This window comes from Arachis hypogaea, chromosome 15 (genome assembly GCF_003086295.3).
Source record: "Arachis hypogaea cultivar Tifrunner chromosome 15, arahy.Tifrunner.gnm2.J5K5, whole genome shotgun sequence".
Taxonomy (NCBI): domain Eukaryota; kingdom Viridiplantae; phylum Streptophyta; class Magnoliopsida; order Fabales; family Fabaceae; genus Arachis; species Arachis hypogaea.
The window spans coordinates 18,527,879-18,549,786 of record NC_092050.1 but is presented as its reverse complement, the minus strand read 5'-3'; the positions used below and the strand labels follow the sequence as shown (position 1 = coordinate 18,549,786).

The 21,908-nt window shown below is 34.9% G+C and overlaps 1 protein-coding gene and 1 pseudogene across 4 annotated transcripts; one reads left to right on the top strand and one right to left on the bottom strand.

Annotated features, from left to right (window-relative positions):
- Window positions 1-9,191: 9,191 nt before the first annotated feature.
- LOC112749791 (uncharacterized) lies at window positions 9,192-17,351 on the top strand. 4 transcript variants are annotated; one of them, XR_003175185.3, is made up of 18 exons: window positions 9,192-9,990; window positions 10,309-10,367; window positions 10,454-10,585; window positions 10,724-10,864; window positions 10,993-11,049; window positions 11,449-11,543; window positions 11,827-11,959; window positions 12,803-12,973; window positions 13,530-13,723; window positions 14,024-14,090; window positions 14,340-14,473; window positions 14,877-14,943; window positions 15,041-15,103; window positions 15,177-15,415; window positions 15,489-15,618; window positions 15,865-15,943; window positions 16,299-16,484; window positions 16,794-17,351. XR_003175185.3 is itself a non-coding variant. In XM_025798177.3 (18 exons), exons 1-18 carry the CDS (start codon window positions 9,684-9,686, stop codon window positions 17,085-17,087), a joined length of 2,562 nt encoding a protein of 853 aa, XP_025653962.1. In that variant the 5' UTR covers window positions 9,192-9,683; the 3' UTR covers window positions 17,088-17,351. The 4 variants fall into 4 exon arrangements, 3 of the variants coding, with proteins under 3 accessions (XP_025653962.1, XP_072074846.1, XP_025653963.1); XM_025798177.3 differs by having other exon boundaries at window positions 15,865-15,957; XM_025798178.2 differs by having other exon boundaries at window positions 9,210-9,990; window positions 10,450-10,585; window positions 15,865-15,957.
- Window positions 17,352-19,203: 1,852 nt separating this feature from the next.
- On the bottom strand, window positions 19,204-21,307 carry LOC112749790 (uncharacterized; annotated as a pseudogene).
- Window positions 21,308-21,908: the final 601 nt, after the last annotated feature.

Here is a 21,908-nt window from a genome sequence, read left to right as displayed (position 1 = left end):
CTTCTATATGCTTGCTTGCTTTGTTTACTTGAGTTTGTCTAAGTGTATAACATGCCTATTTGCTTCTTGAACTACTTGCTGTATATGAACATTATCTGTGTTTTATTTGCTTGCCTTAATTGTGTTTGTCTGGTGCTGAGGAGGTTAGGTAGGCGGTGGCAATGAGATCGCATGGAGGGTAGGTTGGCAAGGGCTGTGGGATACAACGGTGTGATTAGTTTAGTTAGAATTTCCCCTAAGTTTAGATAACACTGGTTTATGTTTTAAGTTCTTTTATTTATTTTGTTCTAAGCTTGAATATCCGTATGTGATGTGAAGTTCTAGGATTGCCTTCGGCATCTCGGAGCCTTACATCTTACATCATTGGGCACTGTTACCATACTGAGAACCTCCGGTTCCATTCCATACTTTGTTGTTATTTTTCAGATGCAGGTCGTAATCAACTTCGGTGAGATTGCGGATATAGTGACAGAGCGGAGTATGGTTCCTCTTTGGTTTAATTTATTTTACTTTGTTATAGTTACTCTCACATCTTTTTGTATTTTATCCTTATGGACTTAGAGGCTTGCTTGAGAGATAGGTTGTATAAGCTGTTTTAAATTCCAAAACTCTGTATTTGTCAATTTGTAACTAGTCGGCTTAAACTCCGCAAGCTGTGGCTAGTTCTCTATGATTATTATATTCTTATATTTATATATGCTTTATTCTCTCATACCTATACCTGGTACCTTATGCGTTTATTTACCGTGTGCGAACGCTTCACGTATGTAATTCCGCATTATGCGACTTTAAGCTTTAATCCTTCATCGGGCTCCTAGAATATATTACTTCCTTCTATATATATATATATATATATATATATAAGCCTTAGAACTGTCGTAACCTCTGATTAACCTTTGCTTTACGGCTAGCGGTAAAGCTTAGGGTAATTGGGGTGTTACATTTAGTGGTATCAGAGCGGTTCGTCCTCGTGAGCTTGAGGGATGGACCGATTGTACTTTATTGCACACTCTGGGTCATTTTTCTTTCATGCTATTTAGGTTATCTACTTGATATTTCATAGCATGCTTGTTTTTGAGTGCCTTTTTGGAATAATTGAAGCACTAGACCTTTGATATTGAGACTGATCACCTTGATATCAAATGTTTGGTGTAAAAATGAACCCTAATGGCTACTCGCGGATGAGGTCATACACGTTTATGAAGAGAGAGTAGGAATGAGTGACCGACCGATAACCATGCTGAGCTCATGGCGGCAATGACGGACCTTGCGAACACCATGGAGGCTAACGCTATTGCGAATCTAAAAGTTGTGCAAAGATTAGGCCAACCGGCCGGAAACAAAAACGGGAATGGCGAAAGAAATGCGAATGAGAATGCGGGAGGAAACAGAGATAACACGGGAGGTGCTCCGATGACCTTGGCGACCTTTTTCAAGGTTCATCCTCCGAGTTTTCGAGGTTCAACTAATCCCACGGAAGTGGATAACTGGTTCCAAGCTATGGAGCGTGCACTGCAAGCGTAGCATGTTCCGCATAACCAATACGTAGAGTTAGCTACTTACCAACTTCGGGAAGAGGCCCAGCATTGGTGGCAGGTAGAATGCTGCTTGCTACAGCTCCAGAATGCAGATGCTCCTTGGGATGTATTTCAAATGGCCTTCTACAAGAAGTACTTCCCTGAGTCTGCAAGGGAAGCAAAGAGATGGAACTGATGCAGCTGAAGCAAGGTTCTTTGTCTCAAATTTGAGGAACTTTGTAGGTTCTCTAGGGTGTGTTAGGGTGTCCCGAAAACCTATAAAAATTGGAAGTGTATCACGTATCAAAGGGGTTTGAAGTACGACATCATGACTACTGTGGCTCCTATAGAGATTCATATTTTCTCTTATTTGGTGAACAAGGCAACGGTGGTTGAAGAATATGCTAAAATGGTAGCCTCGTTCAAGGAGAATTCTGGAGAAAATACGAGTAGGGAGCGTGACGATCACCTTGGACCAAGGGGACAGAACTTTAAAAGAAATGAACACACTCCTCAACATCTGCGAGGTCAAGGGGATTTCAGAAAGAACAACAACGCTCAATTCCATATGGCCAAGGGAGATGGTCGATGCTACACTTGCGAATTACCAGGGCACCTTGCTAAGGACTGCCGTAGAGGGAGGAACCGAGGTGTGGGTAAGAGTTAGCAACCAGGCCTTGTGTTTGCTTTGGAGGCACGTGAGGCGATGGCGTCGGATCCTTCGACGAGAGGTAAGCGTATGCTTTGAGTCTTATATTGCCTGGACCTGAGGTTAGTTTGGTTCTATCTTTTGTAAAGTCGTCGTTAGAATTTCAAGAGCTTAGAGTTTTGTTCGGAGTAAACCATTGGGAAAGGAGGATTCTAGCGGCGGTAGCCGAGGATTTTGGACTTGTGATGATGAACGATCCGAGTTGGCATGCTAGAATGGTTACCAGGTATGACTAGAAGTCTTGGGGGGTTCCCTGTGTGGGCGATGGGTGCGGTTCAACACTAGTGGCAACGAAAATACCAACTAACGCCCTTGCAGTTTTTAACTATGATTTTGACGTTTTAAGATTTAGAGTGATTTTCAAATCTGGTTTGGAGCTTTGGTTTAACTGATTTGGTTTTGAAACTAGGATTTGAACTTTTGATCAAATGATACGATTTAAAAAGGAAGGTGGGTTGTGTGGTTTTAATAACTTGTGATCTTGGTTTGCAAATTTATCTTATAAAAAAGGGATTCAAATTGAAAGGTTTTGATTTAAGAATAAATGAATTTTTGAGCCTTTTGAAAAAGCTTTCATGATGAATTGGTTTAGATTGAACTTGTTTTCACAGCTTTGCAAAATGTTACAAAAGCAGTCTTTGGTTTTGAAACTACGTCAGAAATTCTTGGTTTGGAAGATATTGTTTAAAAAGAAAAGTGAGTTCTCCGATTATGTTCATTTGTGAATTTGGTTTCCAAATGATCTTATCGAAAGAAATTCAAACTAAAAAGTTTTTATTTAAGAAAACTGTGATTTCAAGTGTTTGACTTACTAGTAAGTGATTTTTGACTCTTTTGATAAGGTTTTAACAATGGACTCATTTAGATTGGACTTGTTTTAAAGGTTTTGAAAAATATTACAAATTCGGTATTTTGGTTTAAAAAGAAAGGATTTCAGATTCCTAGTGACGATAATTAGAGTGACGCAGCGGAAGTTGTGCAACTGTTTTAATCTTGTTGGAACCGCATGAACCGTTCGAAGTATGCTATGACGCTTCTCTGAAGGGTTTAAGTTGCGTGTTGATGCAACACCGGAGTGTGGTGGCTTACGCACCACGTCAGCTGGGACCGCATGAGGTGAACTATTCAACTCATGATCTGGAATTAGAGGCGATTGTATTTGCATCGAAGATTTGGAGGCACCACCTGTGCGGAGTGAGGTTTAGCGTCTTTTCTTTCTAATCATGAGAGTCTCAAGTATGTCTTTGATCAGAAAGAGCTTAAAATGTGTTGGAGAAGATGGATGGAGTTGCTAAAGGATTATGATTTTGAACTGAGTTATCACCCTGGAAAGGTGAAGGTGGTCGCAGATGCATTGGATTGGAAATCCTTAACAATTGCTTGGGTGAGAATCAAGGAAGAGGAGTTAGTGGATAAGTTTGTGGACCTTAAGCTGGAACATTGGTGAGGTGGCCGGAAGAGTTTGTTTGAGCCAGTTGCAGATTTCAAGCACATTTAAGGCAGAGATTCAGAGGGCTCAGCAAGATGAGCGGAAGCTTCAAAAATTGTTGCAACCAGTTGGTGATAAGAGGCGTGAAGAATTCACTAAGGAGGGTGAAAGATTGTGGAGAGATAAGGGGAGAGTTTGCAAACAGGATATCGGAAGTTTGAGACAAGACTTGTTGTCGGGGGCTCACTGCAGTGGATTTTCTGTTCATCCCGGAAGCACCAAGATGTATTGTAACTTAAAGAAGATGTTCTGGTGGCTTGGGATGAAAGGTGATGTAGCTACAGTGGCATCCAAGTGTTTGACGTGTTAGAAGGCGAAGATAGAGCATCAGAAGTCGTCAGGAATGATACAGCCTCTTAAGATTCCTCAGTGGAAGTGGACTATGATGCGGTTTGGGTGATCGTGGTTTGCTTAACCAAATCCGCTCATTTTCTGCCTATCCGAGATAACTGTTCTATGGAGGAGTTGTCGAGAGAGAACGTCGACACGGTAGGATGATGGTGAACGAGGTGCCTTGGCAACTTGTTGGGTTAGCAACGTTGAAAGTAAGGTGCTTCGTGGGGAATATATGTATATATATGTATATATCCCATCGCGTGTTTCGTATTTTCGAGGGCGAAAATCTTTTTAAGGAGGGGAGGATGTAAGAACCCGCGGTTTCACACAAAACCGTTTTATAAAGTAATTTTAGTGCCCGGAATAGATTCAAATTTAGAGGTTTTAATTTGAAAATAAAAATGTGACATTTGATTTCAATAAATTTTTCTGAGTTGGAAAATGTATCTTTTTCGAAAAGTTTTTGTAAAAATGCGTACTGGCGCTTGAGCCAGCAGTACCAGCTCTAGTCTGTCCAGTGCTGCGTATTTTGAAAAATAATATTTAGAAAATTGATTTGTTGTTTTGAAAGGATAAAAATAATTTTAGAATAAAAAACCGGACATTAATCTTAAAGATTTTGGCCCAAAATGGACAAAACAGACCAAAAATGCTAACGGGTTGGACCAGACCCAAACCGGGTCTAAAATCCAACCTATATAAGCTCAATTAATGAGCTTTGAGCTCATTTTTCAGCCCTAAGAAAGAGAGAGGGCCGTGGTTTAGAGAGGAGAGGAAGAAGAGAGAGTGCACTTTTCACCTCCACCTTCCGAAGGCCATAACTTTTGATCCGGAACTCCGATTGACGAGCCGTTTATAGCCACACGAAGTTCTTGGCAAGCTCTTCGATTCTATCTATGCAAATCTGGTAAGATCTTGAAATCCCCTCTCTAGTTTTGTGCCCTAGGTTCTGCACATTTTTATGTTTGGTTTTTGAGTAGATTTTGTAGTTTTGCTTGTTTAGGTGATCTCTAGTAGCGGGTAAATATTAGATTTTACCCCTAATTACATTGGATAAGATAAGGTTTCACTAAACCCTTGTGTTTAGTTATTTTATGTATCTTAGGTTTTGATGTTGGTATGTATATGTGATATTAGATTGAGTTTTGGTGTTTGTTGGAGTTGGTTGAGGGTTTGGATCAAGTTTGGTGGCTTCGTTTTAGTGTTTGGTGCAGTTGAGAATCGGCCAAAGTATGGTTTCGGTTTTCTTTATGTAATACGTAATGTTCATGGACACTTAGTCTAGTTGGCCCTAAGATAGGATTGAATGTTGTGGGTGTATGAGAAATTATATATGAATTGATGTTAATTGTTGGTGTATGAAATTATTGATGGATAATGAGAATTTTGAGAAATTAAGATGATGAGTTAATGTAAAATGTTTATGGTGGGTTGGAATAAAGGATATTGATGATTATGATGTTTGATAACAAACATTGATGATGATTTTTTATTGTTGGTTATTGTAGTTGTTGATTATTGTTGGGTATTATTGGTGTTGATGAGCGTTATGATAGATTTGGTTAATGATGAATGGAGTTTGATAATGATTATTGGAATTTATGAGGATTTGTTTTGGTTGTTGAGGTTGTTGTTGGTTGATGATGATTATGAGTGTGGATTTATGATTGAATTGGAAATTTTAGATTGGTAGTGAGATATGATATAATGGCTTAGTAATTTAGGTGTGAAATTGAGGAGAATGATATGAAATGGTAAGATGTTGTATGTAGTAATGATTTATGATGGTTGGACATGGTTTGGTTTGGTTTTGAATGGAAAGTTGGTTAAAATTGAGGTTTGAGGCTTTTGGGTAAAAATAGATTTTTGGTGAACTTTGTCTGATTATAACTTTTGCCTCGATTTTCAAAATCTGATGAAACTTATCTAAAATTAAAGATCTTTGAAAACCCTTTAAATCAATATAAAGTTTGTGAGAATTGGAATTGTGTAGAGGAAGTTATGATCATTCAAAGTTGGTGTTAAAAATCTGAAAATTTTCAAAATTATATGTATAATAAAAAAAATTGAGAATTGAATCCACAACCTCCTTTTTGTAAAAATTCAAATTAACGACTAAGCTAATCATTTAAACTATTAATTTAAGAATAAAGCTCTACAACTAAATAAAATACTTAACCAAATCCAACCAAGTTATTATAACCATTTTTCATATCACGTGCTTCTTTTCTTCTTCTTCTCCTTTTTCTTTGCGATACGCTCCTCCTCCTCCTCCCTCCTTCCCCTCCTCCTCCTTCTTCTTCGCATTCCTCTTCCTATTGATGTTGCTACTTCTTCTCCTCCTCTTCATCCTCCCCTTTTTTTTCTTTATCTTTCTCTTTCGTTATCGTCGTTGTCACCACTACCACCACACCACCACTTCCATCTCCTCCTCTTTCTCTTCCTCCTCATCCTCTTTCTTTTCTTATTTGAATTTCTTTAATATCCTCCTTCCTTTTTCTCCTCCTCCTTCTCCATCATCATCATTATCATCATCGTTATCGTTATCGTTATTGTCATCATCGTCGTCCTCTTCTTATACGTATAACAGTTCAAATTCAAAATGCACTGAAATTCCTTAATAATGACGAAACACAAAAACTCAGTTCAAAACAAGTTTAGATCAGAATGTACCGAAATTACTTAATGATGATGACACACAAGCAAACTCAATTAAAAAAAAATCACGTACCAAAAGTACACCTTATTTAAATTCAGAATGCACCAAAATTACTTAATGATAACTCAAAACTCCTCCTCCTTCTTCTTCATTATCATCAGCATCATTCTTCTTCTTTTAGCTTCTCATTATTCTTCTAGTTTTTCTCTCTTAACAAGAATAAAAACAAGAAAAATTAAATAAAGAAAAAAAAACGTATAATGCTTTAAAATCATTAGGAAGAAGAGGAGAAAAAAATAGCAATAATAATAGCAATAAAAGAACGACAATGAGAAGAAAATACGCAAAGAAGAAGAAGAAATGCGAAGAAGATGGAGGAGAAACACGAGGAAAAAGGAGAAGAACGAGGAGGAGGAGGAGGAGGAGAGGAATGCGAGAACGTTCAAGTAGTTGGAGCGTGTATTCACGCTCTCACTAATAAAACTAATTTTTGTTGGATTTGGACCAACTTGGTTGGACTTAGTTGACAAAAAGACTTGAATGTGTAGCATGGCTCTTAATTTAGTATGTTTGTTATTTAAAGAGTAATGTTGCAAAAACCTAGAGTTACAAAAAGAGTGACAAGACATTTATCTTTATTTGTGTTATTTTAATTTCATTAAAAACTTGATAATCATGTTATTTGTAATTTTACGTTAGATTTCCTTAAAATTTTATTATTTTTAATTTTAATTTGAACTTAATTTTTTATTTTTTATTTTATTAATTTGTATGAAATATGAAATGATTGAATTTTATATTTGCTTGAAAAATTTTGATTTTTCTGCGAGTAGGATTGGATAGGATAGGGCTGAAAACTTTAGGGTGTGGGTAGAGTTAGGACTGAGAAATTCTCAACTTGTGAATAGGGTAGGGTTGAATTTTTAAAAAGTTTTTAACCCACAGGTAAAAAAAAGTTTTGACTTTTTTTTTCTGTTTCTATTTTTTTTCTCGAATAGAAATAATTAGTAAAATTATAATATAGACGAATAATAATCAAGAGAAAAATAAAGAACGAACAATCTTACATGATCATAGTAAATATTATTATTTGTGGTTAGTACTTGACTAACAATAATTTACATCTATATTTACAAAAAATTTACACACAAAAAATACATAATTTATATTTATATTTATCAGAATTTATACATATAAATTAATACAATTTATACTTATAATTTTTAGAATTTATATGCACAAATTAATAAAATTTATTTATTAAAAATAATTTAATATTTTTGTCGATAAAATAATTACAAAAATACTAAAAATTAATTCAAGAGTTTCTCGTTAAAAAAAAAAACATGGGCTTAGGTGACATCATAGTTGTTAAAACTGAATTGGGTTAGTCGGTTCGATTGAAAACTGGTGAATCGAATTCTATTCTGGTCCAGTCCTAATTTTGGACGGTCTAAGATAAAGAACTGATACGAACCGGTCAAATTCAGAATAAACCGACAAAAACTGATCAAATTCGATGAAGATCGATCCGACCGAACCGTTTAGTCGCAGATGAGGCAAACCTACGGCGTGCAAGTCCATCGTGCTTCAACACGTACAATCCTTCATGCTCATCCGCTTCTCGTTCGAACTCTCTCCTTAAAAAGGCATGCATGCATGAACAGTTTTCTGGTTCATATATATGCAGATTATAATACATATAGATACCGTTCATCAAATAGTTTACTTCTATTTAATTTATATTAATTTTAATTATAAATTCACTTATTTTTTCTTTTTATAATTATATGATATTTATTAATATTATTTTTTAATAAATACTTATAATATATAATAGTATAATAGGTATAAATTAATTAATAAATAATTAAAATGTAAAAATAATTATTTTAATATAAAACAAAATAAAAATATTTATAATAAAATAAAAATAATAAAATAATTATTATTCCTGTTTTATATTATTTTAGAATGACTTAATTATTTTTAAAATTTTAATAAAAATATATATTTTAAATTTTTAGTTATTTTATATTTTTTATTTATATGACACCAGAACTACCAATAATTTACTCGTTGAACAATAATCCAATAACATAAGGGTTATGTTAGGTAATTAATGACTTTTTTAAACAACATGAACAACACCAATCAAATAAAAATTATTTATCTAAATCTTAATATTAAAATAAGTATCTGTACACCTAATAAAATGAATATCTGATATATCTATTATTCACATTATTTAGTATTTTCATTGTCTATTTATATTTTTCCAAACAAACTACACTTTTAAATTATCTACCTAAATTTTAATATTAAAATAACCATCTGTACACCTAATAAAATGAACATCCAATATTAAAATAATAGCCACCGAATCGATCCTTCGGTTTTGACAATTAGGGGCGACGCGGACTAACTCATTCATTTCTTTACTGGAAAACACATTAACAGATTTTTATATAGTTTTTGGACATACAAGCAGATTTTTCTATTTCCATAGAATTAAGACCTCACAGAATATATCTGCTAAAATTGGATTAACATTTAACACCAGTATCACCCTGCTCTTGTTCTATCTACTTTATTTATTTGTTTATTTTAAAAAATAGAGAAAATAGAAAGTTTACAGGTCACAACTGGTGATGCCCATGTGTGAGTTTTATATCCACTACGAACGACGAGCATAGCTGAATGCTGAGCTGGGCAAAAAAACAAAAGCTGATTTCAATGAACAGTTATGAAAGAAAAATAGAAAATCACCTCTCACCACCACCAATACCAATCCACCATCGATTCTGATTCCTTGACCTTCACAGTTCACACTTCACAACACTTTGCTCTTTTCTCCAACCACACATATCTCTTCACTCTCTCTCTCTCTCTCTCTCTCTCTCTCCAAAAATAACTGCCACAGTCACTGCTCTAAGTCGCTAACTAACTGACTAATCCACTCAGTCACACAACATGAGCGTCATTCTATCATGCCAGCGCTCCACAATCTTAGCTCACAAAACTTCTCCGTTATTTCTTCACATGTTCCGTTTCAGATTCAAACCTCACCGTTCCAGATTCTGCTGTTTGCTCGACCAGATCGCCGTCTCCGACAATGTCATCGCCGCTGCTGCCAAGGCCGCCACCACCTCCGCCTCTCTCCACGGCGCCGTTTCCTCGGCCATCACGCAGGTCGCCGTCACCGCTGTTGCAATTGCCTCCGGAGCTTGCCTATCCACCAAGGTTGATTTCTTGTGGCCTAAATTGGAGGAACAACCAGGTTCATTCATATGCTTTTATTATCCTTCTTCATTTTCCCTATGATTAATTGAATTCCTTGAGTCTGAGACTTGTTCATACATTATCTGCGCTTGAAGATTTTCGCGTGATTTTTGTGATTTTGTTTTTGTTTTTGTTTTTTTTTTTTTTTTGGATTTTTTTTGTAACAGAAGAGCTACCACATAGAGAGTGCTAGTAATTAGAAGCATAATTTGTCAATTGCTTCAGATAGTGTTAATAGAAGTGAACTAATATTTATTTGTTTATTTATTTATTAGAACTTCATGTGTTAACAGAAGTAAACTAAAATGGCGTGCAGGTACCGTTGTTCAGGATGGAGTAGAAATTACAGGCTACCCTATATTTAATGATACAAAGGTTTAATAATATCTCTACTTGCATTAGGACTAGTATTATTATGATACGTTGTTACATTTATTAAAATACCTGGTTTGTGAAGGCAGGTTCAGAAGGCTATAGCTTTTGCAAGAAGAGCGCATCGAGGCCAGTTCCGGAAGACTGGAGATCCTTACTTAACACACTGTATCCATACTGGAAGAATTTTGGCAGCGTTGGTTCCATCAAGTGGTAAAAGAGTATGAAACTATTATGCAACACTTGTTAACTTTTATATTACTATTGGGTTGTGAGCTAGGGTGTAAGATCTAAGGTGCATGCATTGCATGTCAAAATACGTTTCATTTTATTTGAGATACTGGTGCTGTTTGTTTCAGGCTGTGGACACAGTTGTGGCGGGTATTTTACATGATGTGGTTGATGATACTTGCCAAAGTCTGCAGGACATCGAGGCAGAATTTGGGGATGATGTGGTCAAGTTGGTCGCTGGTGTTTCAAGGTTAAGTTACATAAATCAGGTATCATAAAGAATGAAGAATGCCTTTCTAAGACCTTTAATTTTATATTGAAACAAGTGGCACATTATAATTAATTCTGTAGATTTAGCTAATTGTTCGATTTAAGTTTGCTGGATATCCTTTTGCAGCTGTTACGTAGACATCGAAGGGTAAATGAGAACCAGGGTGTCCTTGGCCAAGAAGAGGTATAGAATCTGAATTTGACATATGTTTCAGTAATTAGCAACAAAATAGAATGAAAATAATGGCTAACTAACATCGTCTTAATCAATGCAAAGAACAGTATGTGAAGTTAGAAATGTATCATACTATCCTCTTTCTGTATTCTGGATATTTGATACTTTTAGTTGTGGATGCTTGAGGTTTGGTCAATTACTCAATTTTATCAGAATCAGTTTTACTATCTAACAGTAATCGTACGCAAAATAGGTTGGTGCAGCAATGTTCTCCTCTTAATGCATTTGGTAGTTAATCAAGATAATATTGAAACTGGATGCCTTTTGAAGCTTGCAATATATAACATGTATTGAGTGCTGGAATTAGCAGTGGAGATTTTTTCTGATGCCTTGACCTCAATCTATTAGGCGAGTAATTTGCGAGTGATGCTTTTGGGAATGGTTGATGATCCACGTGTTGTGCTCATCAAGCTTGCAGATCGTCTTCACAACATGAGAACCATGTACTGAGTTCTGACTCAGAACTTTTTCATTCTTTTTTAGCCTTTATACCTCAATAATGCTGCTCTTCATTATTTTGCCTTATTAGTTCCCCAATCAATTATATCTTACCCTTTCTCCGTCCTCTATGATTATCAGTTGTAAACTATACTTATTTGGTATAAAAGCCCTGTTTAACCAGTAACCTTTTAGATATGCCATACATTGCTCTGAATGTTTTTGCTAAACACTATATTTTAGGTAACTTGCTTTGGGAATTTTAGTGTGACATGCTACATTTTGCAGTTACGCTCTGCCATTACATAAGGCTCAAGCTGTCGCAGAGGAGACCTTAATTATTTGGTGTTCACTTGCTTCAAGATTGGGTCTATGGGCGTTGAAAGCTGAATTGGAAGATCTTTGTTTTGCTATTCTTCAGGTCTTCAAATAATTAATGTGTCTCTTTTGCTTTGAGAGTCATCAATTATATTGACATAATAATGTGAGGAAATGGAGAAACTAGAGGTGAACAAACATATTAAAGCATTGAAGTTTTCCAATTCGTTTGCATATCTGCCCACCCACCCTCAAAAGGATTGTATGTGGCACACTAAAAAGAGATGTAAAATGCTGTCTTGTCATCAAGTAGTTAAAAGCTTTTTGTGCATGATTTCAACATAGTGTTGTGGAAACATGAATAAGCTCACATTCTTCACTTGAAGTGAGTTGTAGCTGTTAAGAATATGTTTTAAACTATTTACTATCAGCAAATAGTTTTATCTTCTTGTGTATACACATTATAATGGAAAGGGTAAAGTATAATTTTTGTCAATGCAATTTGCCAAAAGTTTCAAAGATACCCCCCAAGTTTTATTTTGTTTCAATTTTGTTCCAGAAGTTTTCATTTGCATCAATTATACCCTTAGCAGCTAAATTTTCAAGAAGCTTAGGATCAATTCAGCAATAATGCTTGACAACTAGGAGTCAGTGACAGAACTTTGTATTGTGTTGAAGGTTGTCTTTGTGAAGTTGTTGCTAAATTGGTCCTAAACTTCTTGAAAAGTTAGTTGTTAGGGTACATTTGATGCAAATTGAAAATTTCTGGAACAAAAATTGACACAAAATAAAACTTAGGGTTTTTTTTAAAACTTTTGGCAAACTTTAGGAACAAAAAGTATATTTTACCTAATGAATTTTATATTGTCAAGGTGACCCGACTTTGGCATTACTAAATTTAATTCAGCTGACTAAATCTGTGTTTGTATTTGTGCGTTGTTATCAGCCTCAAACGTTTCAGAAGATGCGAGCTGATCTGGCTTCCATGTCCACGTCTGCTAACAAAATAGTAAATCCAAGAAGATTCTCTGTAAAAGGTAATTTGATACCTACGGATGAGAACAGTTCTCTCTACAATGAATCCTTGACATTCAATGAGGATGTCTCATGTATAAAGGTAAGAATTTTTTCGTGTGAACTTTCATTTACTCATTTGTAACTTCTGATCACGGGTTTTGATTGAATGCTATTTTATGGTTTTCTTTGGTGGGAGCTTTATACGCTACTGTGTATTGCATCTAACAATACAGTCAAAAATGCTTTTCTTTAGATTGACTGCAAGATATGTAGGAGCAAAAATGATAAAGTAATATACTGTTCGTTTAAAGTAGTTAAATTCAGAATATGACGAGATAAAATTTTTAAGAAAGATGCGAAAGACCGAAAGCATATGAAATGATGTTACTTTTAATTGCTTCCCGCCAGACTTGGAAAGTTGATTATATTCTGAGTTAGACAGAAGGCTCATCAATCACATTTTTTTAACCGTAAGATTAACAACACTAGGCCCCAAGTAATTTATGGTTGCAAAAGATTTATATGTTCATTATTCATAGTTCTTGAGCAATAACAGACGCAATATTCTATCTTCACTGTTTTGCCATGCCTAGAGGAAAGGATGAGGGCAGATTTTTCATTCTAATTGCACCACACTATATATTCTTTCATTTCAGGACCTTTTGGAAGCTGTAGTCCCATTTGATGTTTTGTTAGATCGGAGAAAACGTGCTAACTTCCTAAGTACTATGGAGAAGAATAATTCAGAGACATGCCTGAAACCGAAGGTTGTTCAAGATGCTGGGTTAGCTTTGGCGTCATTGGTAATTTGTGAGGAAGCACTTGAGCGAGAATTGATTATATCAGCTTCGTATGTTCTTATTGTCCATTATTATTTGCTGGTTTTACATTCTTGTCCACCGATATGTGCACGCTTTCGTTATTTTGGTGTCTGATAAAGTATTCTCTATTGAGAAGTGATATTTATATCAGTCTGAAAGAATAACACAGCACTGCATTCTCTCTTCTCACCAAGTGCTTTTAATACTAAAAGGAGAAGGTTTACAAAAACGTGATACATATAGCATCTTTCTTTTCTATTTCCTAACTGCTAAGGTTTACTTAATTTTGTAGTGCCTAAAATGCTTAAAGTTTTCTTCCGTGTTTTCAGTTACGTTCCGGGAATGGAAGTCACATTATCAAGCCGATTAAAAAGCCTTTATAGTTTATATAGCAAGGTATTGGCGAGAGTTCATTTCTTGACTTTTTAAGTAAGAATGCACGGCCATGTACTTTAGTTATGCAATGTGGACAGTCATTAGCATCCAAGCACAGATTTTGCAACAACGAAGCTAAATAAAAAAGCAAAATTAGTGAACGGAAGTGGCTAACTGCAGGGTTTTCTAATTAATAGCGTAATTTTATACTGCTAGTCTTAAATGCGTTATTAGTTTATTTAATCACATTATGATTGTATTATCATGCAGATGAAACGAAAGGATATAAGCATTGATAAAGTATATGATGCACGTGCATTACGAGTAGTCGTGGGAGACAAAAATGGAACTTTACATGGACCTGCAATTCAGTGTTGCTATAATCTTCTTGACATTGTACACAGGTAAATATATGCCAAATCTCAGTCATGTAACCTATACTTAAGTAATACAATACAAGCTACCAGCTATAAGCTTATGAACGAAAGTAGCATACGTTGTTTCTAAGTTTTTGTTTTGCTTTGGGAATTTTGCTCTTTTCTCTCTAAAAAAAAAGAAAGCAGCATGGAAGAGGTCAGTATGAGGATAACGTATCCTCATAGACCAGAATCAACTGAAAAAACATATTGATTGAAAATATCCTTTTATATTTTGCATTCTCTCCCCCTTTTTCAGTTAGTTTGGAAAAGTACGTTCATATTTTAGGATTTGCAGGCTTAGCTGTAACATCGTTTACTTCAATTAACTGTATTGACCCTGATAATGTCTTCTAATTTCTACATGTTTTGGTATTTTATTTGTATACAGGCTTTGGACTCCCATAGATGGTGAATTTGATGACTACATCATTAATCCAAAACCTAGTGGCTATCAGGTTAGGCTTTCTTGTTCATACTATTATAAAATTTAAATGATCATCTTGTATGCTAAGCATAATAATAGTGCTAATGATTGTATAATTTAAATTGCAGTCCTTGCACACTGCAGTACAAGGTCCTGATAACTCAGCCCTTGAAGTACAAATAAGAACACAGGTGCCAAATGATTTCAAATGGGCTAATTCTTTATACTTTATTTCTTGACATTTTATATTATTGTGTTTACTAGAGGATGCATGAGTATGCTGAACATGGACTTGCTGCACATTGGCTGTATAAGGAAACTGGAAATCCTTTGTCATCAATAGACAGCATGGATGAACCTGAAACAGAAGAATCCTATTTCTCCAAGGATATAGAAGATGGGAATTCTTCGGATATTTTGTTAAGTAAATATAGGTCATTGAAGACTGGACATCCAGTCCTCAGGGTAGAAGGAAGTCACTTACTTGCTGCTGTAATCATGAGGTACATAACACTACGCTGTGTTAAAAAGCTGACAATACTATTTGTGGCTCATGAATTTTCACCACCTTTTCAGTGTTGAAAAGGATGAAAGAGAATTGTTAGTTGCTGTCAGCTTTGGGCTTGCAGCTTCTGAAGCAGTAGCTGACAGAAGATCTTCTTTCCAGATTAAGCGATGGGAAGCTTATGCACAACTATACAAAAAGGTATGCTAATTAAATTAACATATATTGATGTAATTTGACTATAAATGGCTTGTGACGAATGGTTCATGGATGGGACTTAAATTGACTGGTTTCACTGATTGAGAAGGCTATGCCCAGATGGACCGATGTATCAGTATCTTCCTTAATGCTGCCTTTCTGCTTTGCTTCTTCGCTTCAGCCTCTCCAGTTGTATCATCTTTATATTTTATATTTAATCACAATTTGCTTATTATTGGCCTGTTTCAGGTGTCTAATGAATGGTGGTTTGAACCAGGACATGGGGATTGGTGTACTTGTTTAGAGAAGTACACACTATGTCGAGATGGTATGTATCACAAGGTATGTTTTGTCTGAGCAGTTGAAAATGTAAATTATGTACTTAAATGTTATTGTTCTTTCTTTTTTGTTTATAATATCAATGAAATTGATCGCTCAATGTATCGAAATCGGGAAAAGATAAGGGGGGAAAAATCATTTTTGTCTGAAAATCTGCCACAGTGCCACTATAGTACTAAGAAATGAGAACTACATGACATTCAAATACACCAAACAACAACCTAGACTACACATAGCATCAAAGATTGGGCAGATTTGTTTAATAAACTTGCCTGACTATCTTAGCTCATAATGGGTTTTGCAATACTGAAGAACTTTATATTAATTTTTTGCTTCATTTGCAGCAAGACCAGTTCGGCCGCCTATTGCCAACTTTCATCCAAGTTATCAATTTCACCGAGCAAGAAGAATCTGAATATTGGTCTGTGGTGTCTGCTGTCTTCGAGGGCAAGGAGGTGGATTGTATTACATCTCGTTCAAAATTTGACTTCCTTGCTTCAACTTCGGTAGAAGCTAGCATCAACAACAAGGTTTTTTTTTTCCTGCAATCACTTGCCTCTCCTGTCCACATTGTGCTAATAAAAATTTCTTCTCATTATTTATATTTTTGTAGCAATTGTGGTTGCAAATTGAAGACTAAAAATGCTATTGTATTGGAGAAATCAAATTCGTCTAACGTACTTAGTTGACTAAATGTAGGAAAGAAATGGAAGTGTCTAGCATCAGAGATTGAAAGTTGATGATTTATCACAGTATTTTCTCGTTATTCAAGTAGATACATTTTTTTGGTGACTATTCAAGTAGACACATGAAAACATTTGGGTGACTCTATGTTTTAGGTACAACTTTTGAGAACAATGCTTTCGTGGGAAGAACAGTTGCGCTCTGAAGTAAGTATCAAGCAAACAAAGCTTAGTGCAAAGCCTTATGGTCTTTCTGGTTCTCTTAATCTTGGAGAAGTGGTAATCATAAGTTGGCCCCATGGTGATATTATGAGGTTAAAAGCTGGTAGCACTGCTGCCGATGCTGCCCAAAGAGTTGGTTTGGAGGGAAGGCTGGTTTTGATTAATGGCCAGTTAGTACTCCCCAATACCGAGCTAAGAGATGGCGATGTTGTTGAAGTAAGAATCTAATCCATTCATTCACAATTCACACATATTGACAAAGAAATTGTAAATAGTTATTCATGGGTTGTATGTGGTTAAGGTAGTTGGTGCAGAAATAGGCAGGTCTGTCTGAAAAATAAAATAAAATAGGGTTGGGTGGGGATTTATTTTGTTACATCGTGTAATTTCAAAAAGGTTTGAGCTTAATTCCAAATATGCTCTGATAGTCTGATAAGTGATAACTGATAACTATATTACCATTGTATAATTAGTTAATTACTTTGGTGGCTTTATGTATTGTTAGGTTTATAAGTTCAATCATATTAGGTATATATAAAAAAGTAATTACTAAATTTTTTAACATAAAATATTTTATTGATAATTTTTTAGCATTTCTATAAAGTATTTACTCTGAAATATAGAATTTAGAATACTCTCATAAAAGAATAATTTTTTAGAATTTCCCTTTTTATTTAAAAATTATTGATTAAAAGGAAAAAATTAGAATCAAACATGTTACATGTATAAGTTCTCTCGTCTTTTCCTGTTCTGTATACAAATAAGATATTTTAAAATTTGATTATACTACGTGTATATCAAATAAAATACATATTAAAATATAAATATATATTGAAAATAAATTAAATTACATATGTATTTATACACAAATATATTAATAGCTGATTTTGATGTATGAATAGTATTTTTGTTTAAAATGACATTTAAATTTTAACAATTTAATTATTTGGTATTTTATTTTTTTCAAAATTTTAAATACTCTATTCAAACACACGCTAAAAATAGCAATTATCTTTGTTGTATCACTTCTTTAAATTGGTTCTCACACAAAAGTCAAATTTAAATTATCTATCGTTACTTTAAATTATTATAATTATTCATTCACTAAGTGAGCATTCATAACCACCCAAATATAAATTGGTGCTTGTTTTTTCGTTACTTTTCTCATTCACATCTCATTATCATATCGTACGTACTTAATGTAAGTTTCAAGAATATTTTCTATACACGAGTCAAATTGGAGATGCCTAAATTGAATATTATCATATCGTTTGTATTTAATTTAGAGAAGTGTTAGAGCCAATAAATTTTGTGATTTGTAACCATCAATTAGTTATTATTAGTATTTTTAATAACGTAAAATTATATCTAACGATGTAGAATTTTTCATTTTTTTCACTAATAAAAGTGCTAGCCTTCTAAATTTTGTCTTTAATTTATTTTCATACCTTTTGCAACTATAAGTATTCTAAGAGAAATATTAAGATCACTTTCTGTTTGTAGGCTACAATTTTTCATTACGAAAGAAAAAGATGTGTAATTCAATTCTATTAGTTGTGCATGTATTTTTATTTTGGTATGGAAATTAGGAATTAGAAGATCCGATTACTTTACAAGTTTATTTTTATTTTTTTTTAATATCAAATTAGAGGGTCTTATTTGTGGTTTATTTTTTCTAGATATTGGATAAAAATTGGTATAATTCTTTAATATTAGAAATTACGATATTTTACAAAATTTGGGACTGTAAAATTTGCAGAAGGCGAATTTGATTTTTTTTTATTTATAAAGACAATACACAAATTGCGTATTGTATTATTTTAATATTAAAATTACAACATATGGATCGCATATTATAATATTCTGCGTATTGTACTTACACAGAACAGCGTTCTCAGAACACTGAAATCCTATTTTTTTGTAACATTAACGTAAAACTCTATTCACTCTTCAATATTAAAATAAAAAATTTCCAATTTGTTTGTTGTGGCTTTTTTCACAAAAAAAAATCATGAATAAGAGGATCCGGTTTTCGTTCCTAACAAATGAGATGTCGATTTTTATTCCCAAAAAAATTGAAGAGTCCAATTTCTACGTTTTGAATAAAAAATTACACATTTAAAAATAACGCCTTATAATAATTCATGATCCTTCAAAATACCATTTCCATCCCAATATAAAAAATAATTTGCGTCTGTCTATATACTCTACGCTTACTTTCGCGCTAAATAGCACTGCTTTTGTCGTAGCACTTGCACTGTTTTAACAAGCCAACAAGGAGTTCAGTTTAAAGCAGAGAAGGGTAACGGTAAAAAGGCAAGAATAAAAATGAGTATCAGCTAAATGTCAAACAGGATACCCCACAAAGGGAGGTTCAGTGGTTCACGTATAAATTGAAAGAAGGAAAGTAAAATCAGATAGAAAGAAAAAATATACAACAAATAAGACAAGAAGTCATAAACTAATAAAACAACAAATCGCATATCATGAGATGATGTATTGTATTGTATCACATCATACTATGTTTTCTCCCTAAACATCCAATGTTATTTAGGGCAAAAGCCAATATCCAGCAACTAACAAAGTATATAGAAAGTTTAAGACTACTGAGAAATGGCACTAGTAGCAATCGAAGATACAGAAATTCTCCTTACAGGACGAGAGGACTTCTTCACATAAGAGGAATTCCACTCCCCACCATCTTGAGAATAATAGTCCATTGGATATTCACCACCAAAATCGCTCTTTCCATTTCCATTTTCATCTTCTCCACAGCTACACTCACAGGAAGAATCACCACTCTTCTGGCAACTTACACCACCATCTTCACAACCTTCCTGCACCTTTGACACCAACACATTTTTCTTCTTCTCCCACCAGCAAGGTATCACTCCCAACGCGATCTCTGCCTCGAAGGGGTTGAGCACTGGTTTCCCAAAAGCATCACCCCAATCAATTGATAACCGAGGACAAGCAATCTGAATCCAAGCATCCACGGAGTCCTCAAACAATGCAATCCTTGCAGGGCTAATCTCAGACATCAAGAAAACAGTGTAGAGGAACCCTTTTTCTTTCATATTCTTCTCCAATCTCTCCAGAATCTTAGGGTTCCCTTGCCTACCCAGAGTCCCCAAAACAACACCCCAATTCCGAGCTTCCTCCCTCGCTCTCAAAATCGCACCTTTCCTAGATTCCTTCATTCCCACGTGATCATACTCTTCCAGAAACAACTTCCCAATGTAAGGATCATACCTAAAAGCCTTAATCCCAGGATTAGCTATCATGATCGCCTCAAGATGAAACCTTCCATCAGCTACAAACACCAAAACGCTGTTCTCAGGATTCTCACTAAACGCATTCATTAATGAAACCTTGGGAGCAGTGCAGCCAAGAACCTCACCGGCCGAAAGAGGCTTGGACTGCGGTACCAAAACCCTAAACCCTGATTTCTCCAATTCCGGCTTCGCAGCCCTAATTGCAGATGCGAACTGAATAGTACCAGCTAATACGAGGTTCTGGGCGCGAGATTCGAGGTTCAATTTAACGGTATCAACCAAATGGGAAACGTCGATTTTGATGTCGACGAAGACGTAGAGACAGGGGATGGTGGTGGAATCGATGGGGACAAGGCAGCTGTGACCGTAGTGGATGAGGAGGTCGGCGGAGAGCGCAGCGGCGGAGAAGTCGTCGACACAACAAGCGCCGTAGGTGACGTCACCGAGGACGTAGCAGCGGTCGACGGCGGCGAAGGTAGTGAAGATGTCGGAGAGAGGGAGGGAGTACATGAGGAGGCCCTCGGGGAACTGAAGGGCAACGCGCTTGGCGCCGGTGGAAAGAACGCGCCAAACGCATTTGTGGACCTCGAAGTTGTAGTTGTGAGGGAGAATGGAGATGGCGGCGTTGAGGGCGGCGTCGTTGAGGATGGAATCGGGGATTTGGTTCTTCACAAACCGCTTCGGCGTTGGCTTTGGCTTAGCTTGCTCCACCTCCATCGACCAATCAACCTTCTTCCCTCTCTAATCTTCTGTAAACCCTTTTTTTTTTTCCGAAACTCACTCGGTCCCCTTCTACTTTCCTCACTTAAGGGTGCTCACGTGCAACCCGCTCAGCGGCGCCAAAAAAGAAACACCAGCACCGAAAATCGACTTGAAAATGGATTCGGTGTGGGTTGGGGAGAAGCGGAGGGAGGTGGAAGGGAAAGAGAGGAATCGATTGGAATGAGAGGATGAGTGAGTGAGGGAAGAGAGAAACAGAACTTGAAATGATGTCGTCATTCGTCTCATTACTATTGGATCCTAAACCCTGAACGGGGTCGATTAGTTACTATACTCATCAACAATGTTAAAAATATATGGTAAATTTTGGAATAATACAAATTTACGATTTTAAAAGTGAAAGACTTATTTAATTATTTTAAAAAGTGAGGAACTAATCTAATGCCAAGCGAAAGTTTCAGGAACCATTTGTGACATTATCTCCTATAAAATAGATATTAAAATTATATAAAATAATATATGTATATATACAATAAAAATGTTCGAATCAACTAAATTCTTGTATCACAAATACTTAGTTATGTTATTTGTAATTACAAAAAATTAATTATCTACATTTATAAATTACATATTGAAAAATTATCAAATAATAAAATATATATGTAATTAGTGTCTAATTTTTTATATGTATACAACATTTTTGTATTTAATTATGTTATATTTTTTTTATGTATACATATTTATATATAAACATAAAGTGTGTCATCAAAGTGAATATATATAGAAAAAAAAATATTACGTATATATAAAAAATTAATTGCTAAATTAATTATTATATATTTATAAATATTCATATATATTGATTCATACTTTTTTGTCAACTAAATAATCTATCAATAGAATTATCAAACTTGTTATAATAGGATAATTAAACTTACAATATACCAATAATCATACTTGTTTATAGTTATACAAAAATTTATGAAATGTCAAATATTTTGAATAGTGAACTCATTTATAATTTTATCATGAATATTTCAGGAAACAATGTCGC

Coding starts and splice junctions, on each gene's coding strand:
- LOC112749791 (XM_025798177.3), top strand. CDS start 9,684: ATGAGCGTCATTCTATCATGCCAGCGCTCCACAATCTTAGCTCACAAA. Junction 11,544..11,826: donor CTTCACAACATGAGAACCAT/GTACTGAGTTCT, acceptor TACATTTTGCAG/TTACGCTCTGCCATTACATA. Junction 14,474..14,876: donor CTTCTTGACATTGTACACAG/GTAAATATATGC, acceptor ATTTGTATACAG/GCTTTGGACTCCCATAGATG.